The 14,279-nt window shown below is 45.2% G+C and overlaps 1 protein-coding gene across 1 annotated transcript in view; it reads right to left on the bottom strand.

The window, feature by feature from the left end:
• CA6 (carbonic anhydrase 6) overlaps positions 1 to 14,279 on the bottom strand; it is an 80,793-nt gene that overhangs the window by 17,555 nt on the left and 48,959 nt on the right. The window contains exon 5 of the mRNA XM_040427303.1: positions 1,820 to 1,886. Within this exon, the coding sequence (XP_040283237.1) occupies positions 1,820 to 1,886 (67 nt within the window). The remainder of the gene's footprint in view (positions 1 to 1,819; positions 1,887 to 14,279) is intronic.

Below are 14,279 nucleotides of genomic sequence, written 5' to 3'. Positions count from 1 at the left end.
AGATGTTTGTAAAGGCAATCATATAGGTATACACTCAATGAGAAAAATAAAAAAGGAACCCAGATAGAAATGTCAGCTGCAAAACTGCATGCAGTTATGTTTCAGGTAGATATGCTGTTCTTAGAGGCTACTTTTGGATAGTGTACCTCTTGGTGAGAGAACATTGTCTGCTAGACATGCCTGCAATGCCTTTGGAGACATTTTGCCCAGTTGAGAGACTCTGAGACGGGGTGCATCAGAGGACTGAGAGAAGTAAGATGATCATTTGATCTGCTGACCAGCACAACCAGCTCCCATAGTTTTGTTGTGCATCGTCCAGATACAGATGGCACCTTCATTACACACCCCTGTCACTTCCCAGACCATTTCCAGGCCCTTAGCAGAAGGAAATTCAGTGCCATGGTGCCCATTATGTGTCCTAATACTGTTGCCTTCATTTGCAGTGGTGTTGTGAACGAAAAACCTGGATTGCTAAGAACTGGAACCATATCGTCTTTAGCAAGTAATCAAGGTTTTGTTTGGAATTGAGACTGTTGGGTTTGAGTATGGAGGCCTGGTGGTCAATGCTTCAATCCTGCACTTGCTGTGGAGTGACATACTGTCCCAACTGCTGGTGTGATGATCTGGGAGCCATCGCATATGACAGTCAGACAGCCCTAGTAGTGATACGAGGGACACTTACAAAACATCCTGCGGCCACGTGTGTTGCCTCTCATGGCAAAGCTTCCAACAAGGTGAAGCACCAAAAAACTGCAAATCAGCATACGGCTAATTACATTTATATTTTAATAGTATGGGTCTTTTGGGACAAGGTGGTGCAAATCATCTTTATTTTTTATTGTTTATTTTTATAAAAATCATAATTTTTATATTTGTAAACTTTTTTAAAACTTTTTTTTTACACATATCACCTTAGGGGACTTGAAAATGCATTTGTTAGATCACTTCTCCCATAGACTTCAATGAATTACTATTGCAATCTATGAAAGATTCAATATGTTCCTAAGGAGTCCTGCCACAGGTAGGGTTCCATAAGAACTATTGCTGTGGTAACCTCTGATCCTTTAGAGGGACCACCACAGCGAATTAATCGATCCCCTCATCTCTGCACGGAGATGCGGTTTGGGCCTGGGCAGCGCAGCACTCCAGAGAAAGCCTCTCAGATACTGTGGTCACAATTGACCATGGCATCTGAAGGATTAAAATTCTGTGATCGGTCCAGTGGTACCCAGTGTTTATGGTGTCTGCCCCACTCCAGAGTGGGCGCCATCTTTAAAGACCCGACGCGTGCCGTACATGTATGATGCATGTCGGGAATGAGTTAAAGGTTAAAGCATTTGTGTTATTGTAAATAAAAGATCGCTTGCCCTGCGCGATTTAGTGCAGGGCAAGGGATCGCATCGGAGCATGAGATGCTCCGATGCTAGCCTCAGGGGGGGGGCTGCCTGGGTGAAAATAAGGGTATTTTCGGGTTCAGCTCTGAAGTCCCCAAACCTGGACAACCACATAAAGGCTTGTGGCTCTGGCCTGGTACTTTATGGTGAGCTGGAGGTCCATATTATACAGCATACTGCTTACAACAATGCATTATAAGATGTCTGAAGACTTTCTACCTCCAACAAATCTAATATTTACCAGAGTCATAGCAGCCATAGAAATGTTGAAATTGTTATGCATGGATGGGGACATTTAGTCAGTCTAATAATATAGTTTATTTTCAGCCTGACTTATAAAATAATCACTCTTCAACAATAATTGACAGAATACTTGTATGTCCTGCATGCTAATGGTCGTGATTAATGCGGAAGGCCATCAGTACCTGCATATCGGATCTTGGCTAGCTTGGAAATCACTTCACTGTAATAGGTGTTTTCTAAATGGCCATCCTGAAAATAATGGACAAAAAAATGAACACAGAGAAAGTAACATGTAAGGCTCTGTTCACACGTGTGTTATGGTTTCTATTTGCAATGGATGCTGAGACGCCCAACAATAAGATATTCCAAGTTCTGCTGTGGTTTCCCCTGCTTTGTCAGGAGAAATGGTACATGTAGCACTTTTTTTTTTCCTATCAAGACTGGATATGAATTGGTGTACATATCAGTTGATATTTATGTCTATTGTTCAGTGCAGATTATGACAGCCTGAGTGCATTGACAGAATACAGGCTACCATAAACTGCACCTGAATGGCATAGTTACACAGTTATATATTTCCTTAAGGTTGAAAAAAAGACAGTTCCATGAAGTCCAACCTATGATCTTACCATGTTGAGGAAGAGTCAGGGAATTTGAATTCCTGTTTTAACATTATATAAGGGAATTGCTTTAATTAAAGGGGTATTCCCATCTGAGACAATGGGGGCATATGTACAGTACAGACCAAAAGTTTGGACACACCTTCTCATTCAAAGAGTTTTCTTTATTTTCATGACTATGAAGGCATCAAAACTATGAATTAACACATGTGGAATTATATACATAACAAACAAGTGTGAAACAACTGAAAATATGTCATATTCTAGGTTCTTCAAAGTAGCCACCTTTTGCTTGGATTACTGCTTTGCACACTCTTGGCATTCTCTTGATGAGCTTCAAGAGGAAGTCCCCTGAAATGGTCTTCCAACAGTCTTGAAGGAGTTCTCAGAGATGCTTAGCACTTGTTGGCCCTTTTGCCTTCACTCAGCGGTCCAGCTCACCCCAAACCATCTCGATTGGGCTCAGGTCCGGTGACTGTGGAGGCCAGGTCATCTGGCGCAGCACCCCATCACTCTCCTTCATGGTCAAATAGCCCTTACTTTCAAAGTTTTCCCAATTTTTCGGCTGACTGATCTTAATTTCTTAAAGTAATGATGGCCACTCGTTTTTCTTTACTTTGCTGCTTTTTTCTTGCCATAATACAAATTCTAACAGTCTATTCAGTAGGACTATCAGCTGTGTATCCACCTGACTTCTCCTCAACGCAACTGATGGTCCCAACCCCATTTATAAGGCAAGAAATCCCACTTATTAAACCTGACAGGGCACACCTGTGAAGTGAAAACCATTTCAGGGGACTACCTCTTGAAGCTCATCAAGAGAATGCCAAGAGTGTGCAAAGCAGTAATCCAAGCAAAAGGTGGCTACTTTGAAGAACCACTTGTTTGTTATGTATATAATTCCACATGTGTTAATTCATAGTTTTGATGCCTTCAGTGTGAATCTACAATTTTCATAGTCATGAAAATAAAGAAAACTCTTTGGCCTCCTGCACACGAACGTATTTTTTTGCGGTCCGCAAAAACGGGTCCCGTTTTTCCGTGATCCGTGACCGTTTTTTCGTCCGTGGGTCTTCCTTGATTTTTGGAGGATCCACGGACATGAAAAAAAAGTCGTTTTGGTGTCCGCCTGGCCATGCGGAGCCAAACGGATCCGTCCTGAATTACAATGCAAGTCAATGGGGACGGATCCGTTTGACGTTGACACAATATGGTGCCATTTCAAACGGATCCGTCCCTATTGACTTTCAATGTAAAGTCTGGAGTCCCTTTTATACCATCGGATTGGAGAAAACTCCAATCCGATGGTATATTTTAACTTGAAGCGTCCCCATCACCATGGGAACGCCTCTATGTTAGAATATACTGTCGGATATGAGTTAGATCGTGAAACCTCATTTCCGACAGTATATTCTAACACAGAGGCGTTCCCATGGTGATGGGGACGCTTCTAGTTAGAATATACTACAAACTGTGTACATGACTGCCCCCTGCTGCCTAGCAGCATCCGATCTCTTACAGGGGGCCGTGATCAGCACAATTAACCCCTCAGGTGCCGCACCTGAAGGGGTTAATTGTACTATCATATCCCCCTGTAAGAGATCAGGGCTGCCAGGCAGCAGGGGGCAGACCCCCCCCCCCTCCCCAGTTTGAATATCATCGGTGGCCAGTGCGCCCCCCCCCCCCTTCCTCCCTCTATTGTAATAAATCGTTGGTGGCACAGTGTGCGCCCCCCATCGCCCCCCCCCCTCCCTCTATAGCATTAACAACATTGGTGGCCAGTGTGCGGCCTCCCATCTCCCCCTCCCCCCCCCCCCCCGATCATTGGTGGCAGCGGGTTACTAGCAATAGTACAATAGTAAAAGATTCATACTTACCTGGGAGCTGCGATGTTCGTGTCCGGCCGGGAGCTCCTCCTACTGGTAAGTGACAGTTCATTTAGCAATGCGCCGCACAGACCTGAGGCTGTCACTTACCAGTAGGTGGAGCTCCCGGCCGGACACGAACATCGCAGCAGCCGGTAAGTATGAATCTTCTACTATTGTACTATTGCTATGCAACCATGGCAACCAGGACTGTAGTAGCGTCCTGGTTGCCATGGTTACCGATTGGAGCCCCAGCGATTAAACTGGGACTCCGATCGGAACTCCGCTGCCACCAATGATGATGGGGGGGGGAGATGGGAGGCCGCACACTGGCCACCAATGTTGTTAATGCTATAGAGGGAGGGGGGGCCGATGGGGGGCGCACACTGTGCCACCAACGAATTATTACAATAGAGGGAGGGAGGGGGGGGCGCACACTGTGCCACCAACGAATAATTACAATAGAGGGGGGGGGGCCGCACTGGCCATCAATGATATTCAAACTGGGGAGGGGGGGGGGTCTGATCTCTTACAGGGGGATATGATAGTACAATTAACCCTTTCAGGTGCCGCACCTGAAGGGGTTAATTGTGCTGATCACGGCCCCCTGTAAGAGATCGGGTGCTGCCAGGCAGCAGGGGGCAGTCATGTACACAGTTTGTAGTGTATTCTAACTAGAAGCGTCCCCATCACCATGGGAACGCTTCTGTGTTAGAATATACTGTCGGTTCTGAGTTTTCGCGAAGTGAAAACTCAGCTTTGAAAAAGCTTTATGCAGACGGATCTTTGGATCCGTCTGTATAAAAACTAACCTACGGCCACGGATCACGGACACGGATGCCAATCTTGTGTGCATCCGTGTTCTTTCACGGACCCATTGACTTGAATGGGTCCGTGAACCGTTGGCCGTGAAAAAAATAGGACAGGTCATATTTTTTTCACGGCCATGAAACACGGATCACGGATGCGGCTGCAAAACGGTGCATTTTCCGTTTTTTCCACGGACCCATTGAAAGTCAATGGGTCCGCGAAAAAAAACGGAAAACGGCACAACGGCCACGGGTGCACACAACGGTCGTGTGCAGGAGGCCTTTGAATGAGAAGGTGTGTCCAAACTTTTGGTCTGTACTGTATATGTCCCTATTGTCTGATAGGTGTGGGTTCCATAGAGAATGGAGTGGGGAAAGTGGTGGTCGGAGGACCCTGGATTTCCCCGAGTCCGGCCACCACCAAGCGCTTTCCCCACAGAAGTGAATGGAAGCGCACCGTGCTTCAGCGGCCACAGCTCCCATTCATTTCTATGGGGCTGACGGAAATTGCCAAGCCAGTGCCTGGCTATTTTCGGCAACCCCATAGAAATTAATGGAGGGCAGCCACGCATGAGCAGTGAGCCCTGCTCAACTTTGCCGGCTGCCTTTATGAGATAGGTGTGGGTCCCAGCGGTTATCAGACAATGGGGGCATATCCTAGCGATATGAATATAAGTGAAGAAGGAGATCCAGCTTCCAATCAACATATAAATGCTTTAATGAAAAAGGTGCTAAAATTCAGACATGTGCATCAGGTCTACGCATTTCAGATCAATAAATTCAGATTACTCATGACAACATGAAGGTGTGAGACACTGGCCTTAAAGAAGGGGCAGGTCAAACATATCAGGTGGACACAATCAACGCCATAGCTCCACCTCTGAGACATAAAAATGAAAAAGAAAAGAAGAAAAACTTCAAGGGAAACAATAAAGTACCAGAGTCAGTAATGCAGTATGAGATCATGCCTGCGATTAAGACCCATTGGTACACAGGTACCCATAGTAAAGATCCAATAAGATTCTCTATTTAAAAGGACTCTCCTATGATCACCTCCACGTTTAGGGAATTTAACTCGTTCCACTGCACAACGAGGCCACTGATATCACCTGCATGACAAGCTGCATAATGTGAACTGACCGCAGAGACGTTCCTGGTCTGCGCCTGCGGAATGTCAGAAATATGCTGGCGGGTCCTGGTTTTAAGGCTGTTGGAGGTACAGCCTATATACTGTAGGCGGCATGTCATGCAGGTGATACAGTACACCACAAAACTAGTGTTACAGTTGATATTCTGTTTCAAAGTAAAAGTTTTTTGATTGGACACAGAGACAACAGTTTGGCCAGTTGAGAGATGCTTGCAGTAAGTGCAGATACGATGTCCGCACTTATAGTTTCCCTGAATTTATTGATCTGAAAGGCGTAGACCTGATGTACATGTCTGGATTTTAGCACCTTTTTCATTAAAGCATTTATATGTTGATTGGAAGCTGGATCTCCTACTTCACTTATATTTCTACCATCGCTGAGTTCCTGGCGAATATCCGTGCTTCCATTTCAACCTGGGACTAGGTGAGCCTCGACAATTGCTTTTTTTGGATATCCTAGCGATATGCCGCCATTGTCTTAGATGGAAAAACCCCTTTAACCACCTCCGGACCGCCTATCGCAGATTCGCGTTCCGGAGGTGGCAGCCCTGCGCAGAGTCACGCAGGCGCGCGCGTTCACAGGATCGGAAGGTAAGCGAGTGGATCTCCAGCCTGCCAGCGGCGATCGTTCGCTGGCAGGCTGGAGATGTGATTTTTTTTAACCCCTAACAGGTATATTAGACGCTGTTTTGATAACAGCGTCTAATATACCTGCTACCTGGTCCTCTGGTGGTCCCCTTTGTTTGGATCGACCACCAGAGGACACAGGTAGCTCTGTAATATGTTGCACCAAGCACCACTACACTACACCCCCCCCTGTCACTTATTAACCCCTTATTCACCCTTGATCACCCTTGATCACCCCTGATCACCCCATATAGACTCCCTGATCACCCCCCTGTCATTGATTACCCCCCTGTCATTGATCACCCCCCTGTAAAGCTCCATTCAGATGTCTGCATGATTTTTACGGATCCACTGATAGACTGATCGGATCCGCAAAACGCATACGGACGTCTGAATGGAGCCTTACAGGGGCGTGATCAATGACTGTGGTGATCACCCCATATAGACTCCCTGATCACCCCCCTGTCATTGATCACCCCCCTGTAAAGCTCCATTCAGATGTCCGCATGATTTTTACGGATCCACTGATAGACTGATCGGATCCACAAAACGCATACGGACGTCTGAATGGAGCCTTACAGGGGCGTGATCAATGACTGTGGTGATCACCCCATATAGACTCCCTGATCACCCCCCTGCCATTGATTACCCCCCTGTAAAGCTCCATTCAGATGTCCGAATGATTTTTACGGATCCACTGATAGACTGATCGGATCCGCAAAACGCATACGGACGTCTGAATGGAGCCTTACAGGGGCGTGATCAATGACTGTGGTGATCACCCCATATAGACTCCCTGATCACCCCCCTGTCATTGATTACCCCCCTGTAAAGCTCCATTCAGATGTCCGCATGATTTTTACGGATCCACTGATAGATGGATCGGATCCGCAAAACGCATACGGACGTCTGAATGGAGCCTTATAGGGGGGTGATCAATGACAGGGGGGTGATCACCCCATATAGACTCCCTGATCACCCCTCTGTCATTGATCACCCCCCTGTCATTGATCGCCCCTCTGTAAGGCTCCATTCAGACATTTTTTTGGCCCAAGTTAGCGGAAATTATTTTTTTTTTCTTACAAAATCTCATATTACACTAACTTGTGTCAAAAAATAAAATCTCACATGAACTCACCATACCCCTCACGGAATCCAAATGCGTAAAATTTTTTAGACATTTATATTCCAGACTTCTTCTCACGCTTTAGGGCCCCTAGAATGCCAGGGCAGTATAAATACCCCACATGTGACCCCATTTTGGAAAGAAGACACCCCAAGGTATTCCGTGAGGGGCATATTGAGTCCATGAAAGATTGAAATTTTTGTCCCAAGTTAGCGGAAAGGGAGACTTTGTGAGAAAAAAATTAATAAAATCAATTTCCGCTAACTCGTGCCAAAAAAAAATAAATTCTAGGAACTCGCCATGCCCCTCATTGAATACCTTGGGGTGTCTTCTTTCCAAAATGGGGTCACATGTGGGGTATTTATACTGCCCTGGCATTTTAGGGGCCCTAAAGCGTGAGAAGAAGTCTGGGATCCAAATGTCTAAAAATGCCCTCATAAAAGGAATGTGGGCCCCTTTGCGCATCTAGGCTGCAAAAAAGTGTCACACATCTGGTATCGCCGTATTCAGGAGAAGTTGGGCAATGTGTTTTGGGGTGTCATTTTACATATACCCATGCTGGGTGAGAGAAATATATTGGCAAAAGACAACTTTTTCCCATTTTTTTATACAAAGTTGGCATTTGACCAAGATATTTATCTCACCCAGCATGGGTATATGTAAAATGACACCCCAAAACACATTCCCCAACTTCTCCTGAATACGGAGATACCACATGTGTGACACTTTTTTGCAGCCTAGGTGGGCAAAGGGGCCCACATTCCAAAGAGCACCTTTCGGATTTCACTGGCCATTTTTTACAGAATTTGATTTCAAACTGCTTACCACACATTTGGGCCCCTAGAATGCCAGGGCAGTATAACTACCCCACAAGTGACCCCATTTTGGAAAGAAGACACCCCAAGGTATTCCGTGAGGGGCATGGCGAGTTCCTAGAATTTTTTATTTTTTGTCACAAGTTAGCGGAAAATGATGATTTTTTTTTTTTCCTTACAAAGTCTCATATTCCACTAACTTGTGACAAAAAATAAAAACTTCCATGAACTCACTATGCCCATCAGCGAATACCTTGGGGTGTCTTCTTTCCAAAATGGGGTCACTTGTGGGGTAGTTATACTGCCCTGGCATTCTAGGGGCCCAAATGTGTGGTAAGGAGTTTGAAATCAAATTCTGTAAAAAATGGCTGGTGAAATCCGAAAGGTGCTCTTTGGAATGTGGGCCCCTTTTCCCACCTAGGCTGCAAAAAAGTGTTACACATCTGGTTTCCCCGTATTCAGGAGAAGTTGGGGAATGTGTTTTGGGGTGTCATTTTACATATACCCATGCTGGGTGAGAGAAATATCTTGGCAAAAGACAACTTTTCCCATTTTTTTATACAAAGTTGGCATTTGACCAAGATATTTATCTCACCCAGCATGGGTATATGTAAAAAGACACCCCAAAACACATTCCTCAACTTCTCCTGAATACAGAGATACCAGATGTGTGACACTTTTTTGCAGCCTAGGTGGGCCCCTAGAATGCCAGGGCAGTATAACTACCCCACAAGTGACCCCATTTTGGAAAGAAGACACCCCAAGGTATTCACTGATGGGCATAGTGAGTTCATAGAACTTTTTATTTTTTGTCACAAGTTAGTGGAATATGAGACTTTGTAAGAAAAAAAAAAAAAATCATCATTTTCCGCTAACTTGTGACAAAAAATAAAAAGTTCTATGAACTCACTATGCCCATCAGCGAATACCTTAGGGTGTCTACTTTCCGAAATGGGGTCATTTGTGGGGTGTTTGTACTGTCTGGCCATTGTAGAACCTCACGAAACATGACAGGTGCTCAGAAAGTCAGAGCTGCTTCAAAAAGCGGAAATTCACATTTTTGTACCATAGTTTGTAAACGCTATAACTTTTACCCAAATTATTTTTTTTTTTACCCAAACATTTTTTTTTTTAACAAAGACATGTATAACAATAAATTTAGAGCAAAATTTATATATGGATGTCGTTTTTTTTTGCAAAATTTTACAACTGAAAGTGAAAAATGGCATTTTTTTGCAAAAAAATCGTTAAATTTCGATTAATAACAAAAAAAGTAAAAATGTCAGCAGCAAAGAAATACCACCAAATGAAAGCTCTATTAGTAAGAAGAAAAGGAGGTAAAATTCATTTGGGTGGTAAGTTGCATGACCGAGCAATAAACGGTGAAAGTAGTGTAGGTCAGAAGTGTAAAAAGTGGCCTGGTCTTTCAGGGTGTTTAAGCACTGGGGGCTGAGGTGGTTAAGGGATATTTCTGGGGGGTATACATGGATGGTCTATCTTTATCTTTGATAAGTACGGATCCCATGCTCACGTCCCAAGAATGATCACGCACTGATCTACCTTAATCTTCGAAAACCCATTTAAAGTATATGTGCAGTGTATATGGCCTATCCTAAGGATAAGATATCAATATCTAATCTGTGGGGGTCTGACACCTCACACCCCCAAAGATTAGCCGGATGTCAGCCCTGCAAATGCAGCTCCTTTGTCCATTGTGTAGTGGCCACTGCTGGTTACTGCAGCACTGCTTCCAATCACTTAAATGAGAGCATTGGTGCAGTAACCAGCTCCGTCCATCACACAATGGGTGGAGCTGCAGTTCCAGCGATGACTTCTGACACCAGTGTTACTTCAGTACAGCTAAGCTCAGAGGTGCGGGGTGTCGGACCCATGCTGATCAGAGATTGATGGCCTATCCTGAGGATTGAAAAACCCCTTTACCTCAAATCTGTCAGAAGATAGCAGCAGGCAGGGGCTGTGGTATGTTTCTGGGTGCTCTGTCCTTTAAAGGGGTTTTCCACATAATTTATTTATACTGGTACCTGCCTGGGGCCTGATCAAATATTAAAAGCAGGGGGCGTGGTTTGCGGACCAAGCGCGATGGCCGCGTAGCTGCAGAACTCCAGCACCCTAGCAGCGACTTATCCAGCTAACCAGCACGCACATTACTTCTAAGCCTCTTATTTTGCGACTTACAGAGCCCAGATGATGACCAGAGGCAAAAGGTCAGTGAAAAACAAGGCAAACTACACTTTTTCTTCAATTGAGAGGGAGACAAAGATGGAGCCAACTCCACTCCCGCCTCTGGTTCTCCTGCCTCAAGCATGGCCGCAGCGTCTCCTTAATCTTCGCTGGGCACTGACGCTAGAGGTACCTGCTCCCCTCCCATGCCCACCTGAGGGCCCCCGAAGAGAGGGCTATTGCCACACAGCCCACCCCATGCAAATGATAAAGGGAGTGAGCCACAGAGCACTTTGGCCCAGGCCTCATGTGAGCACTTTTCCGCCCCAAATACCCCGCTTACCAGCCCTGCAAAACAGATGCCCAAGTTACAAGATGCCACAGAGGAGAGAGGCTTTCCAGGTAGGAATATTGGGGCACCCACTTTGGGTAATCTGTTCATGGAAATGCTTCTGGCCTTCAGTTCCTCCATATCGATGGACCTGGCAACCCTTGTTAAACCCCCTACAAGCTTCTATATCTCAGCGGGGTGGCAGAGTCTCACATGTGGAATACAAAATGGGCGAATTCGCCAATTCTCTCAACCAACTGGTGAAATCCCACAATTCCATGTCAGACGATATGGATCTCCTAAAAGCCAAGGTCATCGACTTAGAAGACAGATCCCGGAGAAACAATGTTAAGTTCCGGGGTATAAGGGAAGATGTACAACCACAGGATTTGCGATCCTATGTTCAAGATCTGTTGAAACTTCTACTCCCTGCAATCTCCAAGGAAGACCTGGTGATAGACAGAATTCACAGAGTGGCAAGACCACGCCACCTCCCTGACACAGCACCAAGAATTGTCCTGGCGCGCATACCTTTTTTCCACACCAAGAAATCCATGATGGCTTCAGCAAGGAAGTATGGAGACCTGCCAGCTCCCTTCGTTGGAGTGAGACTGTTCACGGACTTATCCGCTGCAACTCTGCAGCAAAGGCTCCTGACCCTCATCACAGCCGCCCCCAGGATAATATTCCATACAGGTGGGGCTTTCCAACTAAGATCTTGATTCACAAGAACGGCTCTATCCAATCCTGTCAGTGGAAGAAGGGACTAAGCTACTGGCTTCTTGGAACATCTCACCCTGTTTAGCAGCAGACCTCCATGGACCACCTGGGAAAGTGAGCTCCGACTGGCATCTGGTCACCTCCAAGCGAAGGAACAAGCGCTGAACTGTACTTACTCTGCTTACTCGACTCTGCTAGGAGTGCTCCAACAGTTCTGCCTGCGCTGTCTGCGGGCTACGTCTTAACTGTGAGTGACTGACCCACCATATCTGATCAGTCTTTGATGCTGTTCTACTTTTTCAGTTTTTTTTTGTTATCTGCCCCCCTTCGTTTATTTCTTCACTTCTTAAGAAAGTCAATACCATCAAACAAGGGGCGGTCATCTGGGGAGGGGACTTTAACGCAGTTCCTGACCCTGCGTTGGATTCCACTTCCAGTTCCAGACCGCACTCTACTGCCTTGGAGACATTGTTGCGCCAAGAGGACCTATATGACATATGGCGCATGCATCATGACACTGAAAGAGATTATTCATTTTTCTCTCCTGTTCATAATTCATATTCCTGCATAGACCTTTTCCTTCTCGATAAGGCTGCACTAGACCTTGCAAAATCCTCCACAATAGAAGATATAACATGGTCTGATCATGCAGCTATTTCATTAGAAATATCAGATATCTATACCGGCCAACGCTACTTCCTTTGGCGTAGCAATACTTACCTTATGGCAGACAGTAGATATAAAGAGGAGCTGAAACAAGCCCTACTAAAATACTTCCCCACTAATGAGGGATCTGTAGGCGATCACTGCACAATCTGGAACGCCCACAAAGCCTACCGTATATTAGGGGAATTTTCATCAAGCTAGGTCACAGAGCAAAAAAAGACAGAGAATGCTAATTCACTGATACTTTGGCTAAGATACGATCTCTGGAAGCTCTTAACAAAACATCCCCATCTCAAGCGCACACAGATGCACTCCGAGTCCTTCGTATACAACTAAAAGAGTGTCTATTATACAAATACAGTTCTGATTAAAAGTTTAAGACCACTTGAAAAATGGCAAAAAAAATCATATTTTACATTGTTGGATCTTAACAAGGTTCCAAGTAGAGCTTCAACATACAACAAGAAGAAATGAGAAATTTTTTTGAGCATTCAATTAATTGAAAATAACGATTAAACTGAAACAGGCTGTTATTCAGCTGATCCAAATTTTAGGACCACATGCCTTTAAAAGGCCAAATCTGTGCAAAGATGTATATTCATTGTCATTTTCTGTCAGGTAGTCACACGTTGTGATGGCAAACGCAAAAAAACTCTCCCTGTTTGAACGTGGTCGGGTTGTTGAACTGCATAAGCAGGGTCTCTCACAGCGCGCCATCGCTGCTGAGGTGGGACGCAGTAAGACAGTCATTTGGAATTTCTTAAATGATCCTGAGGGTTATGGAACAAAAAAGTCAAGTGGAAGATCCCAAAAAATTTCATCAGCACTGAGCCGGAGGATCCAATTGGCTGTCCGTCAAGACACTGGACGATCCTCGACCCAAATTAAGGCCCTTACTGGTGCTGACTGCAGCCCCATAACCATCAGACGGCATCTGAGACTGAAGGGCTTTAAAAGCAAAAAATGTCTTCAAAGACCTTGTTTCCTTGAACGCCACAGAACTGCTCGTTTTGGACTTTGCAAGAGAGCACCAAACATGGGACATTCAAAGGTGGAAGAAAGTTTTATTCTCTGATGAGAAAAAATGTAACCTTGATGGTCCTGATGGTTTCCAACATTACTGGCATGACAAGCAGATCCCACCTGAGGTGTTTTCTACGCGCAACAGTGGAGGGGGCGCCATAATGGTCTGGGGTGCTTTTTCCTTCAGTGGAACAATAGAGCTTCAGGAAGTGCAGGGGCGTCAAACGGCCTCTGGCTATGTCCAGATATTGCAGAGAGCATTCCTCATGACTGAGGGCCCTCGTCTATGTGGTAACGACTGGGTTTTTCAACAGGACAACGCTACAGTACACAATGCCCGCAGGACAAGGGACTTCTTCCTGGAGAATAATATCACTCTTTTGGCCCATTCTGCGTGTTCCCCTGATCTAAATCAAATTGAGAACCTTTGGGAATGGATGGCAAGGGAAGTTTACAAAAATGAACAACAGTTCCAGACAGTAGATGGCCTTCGTGCGGCCGTCTTCACCACTTGGAGAAATGTTTCCACTCACCTCATGGAAACGATTGCATCAAGCATGCCGAAACGAATTTTTAAAGTGATAAACAATAACAGAGGAGCTACTCATTACTGAGTTCATGTTTGAAAGTTAGATTTCAGTTTTTTTTGGGGGGGGGGGGGGGGTTTAGTTTTTTTTTGGAGGTGTGGTCCTAAACTTTTGATCAGCTGAAA

The sequence above is a fragment of the Bufo bufo genome, chromosome 1, assembly GCF_905171765.1.
Source record: "Bufo bufo chromosome 1, aBufBuf1.1, whole genome shotgun sequence".
In the NCBI taxonomy this organism is placed as follows: domain Eukaryota; kingdom Metazoa; phylum Chordata; class Amphibia; order Anura; family Bufonidae; genus Bufo; species Bufo bufo.
Note: the sequence above shows the minus strand (reverse complement) of the source record. Positions and strands in the feature narration are given on the sequence as shown.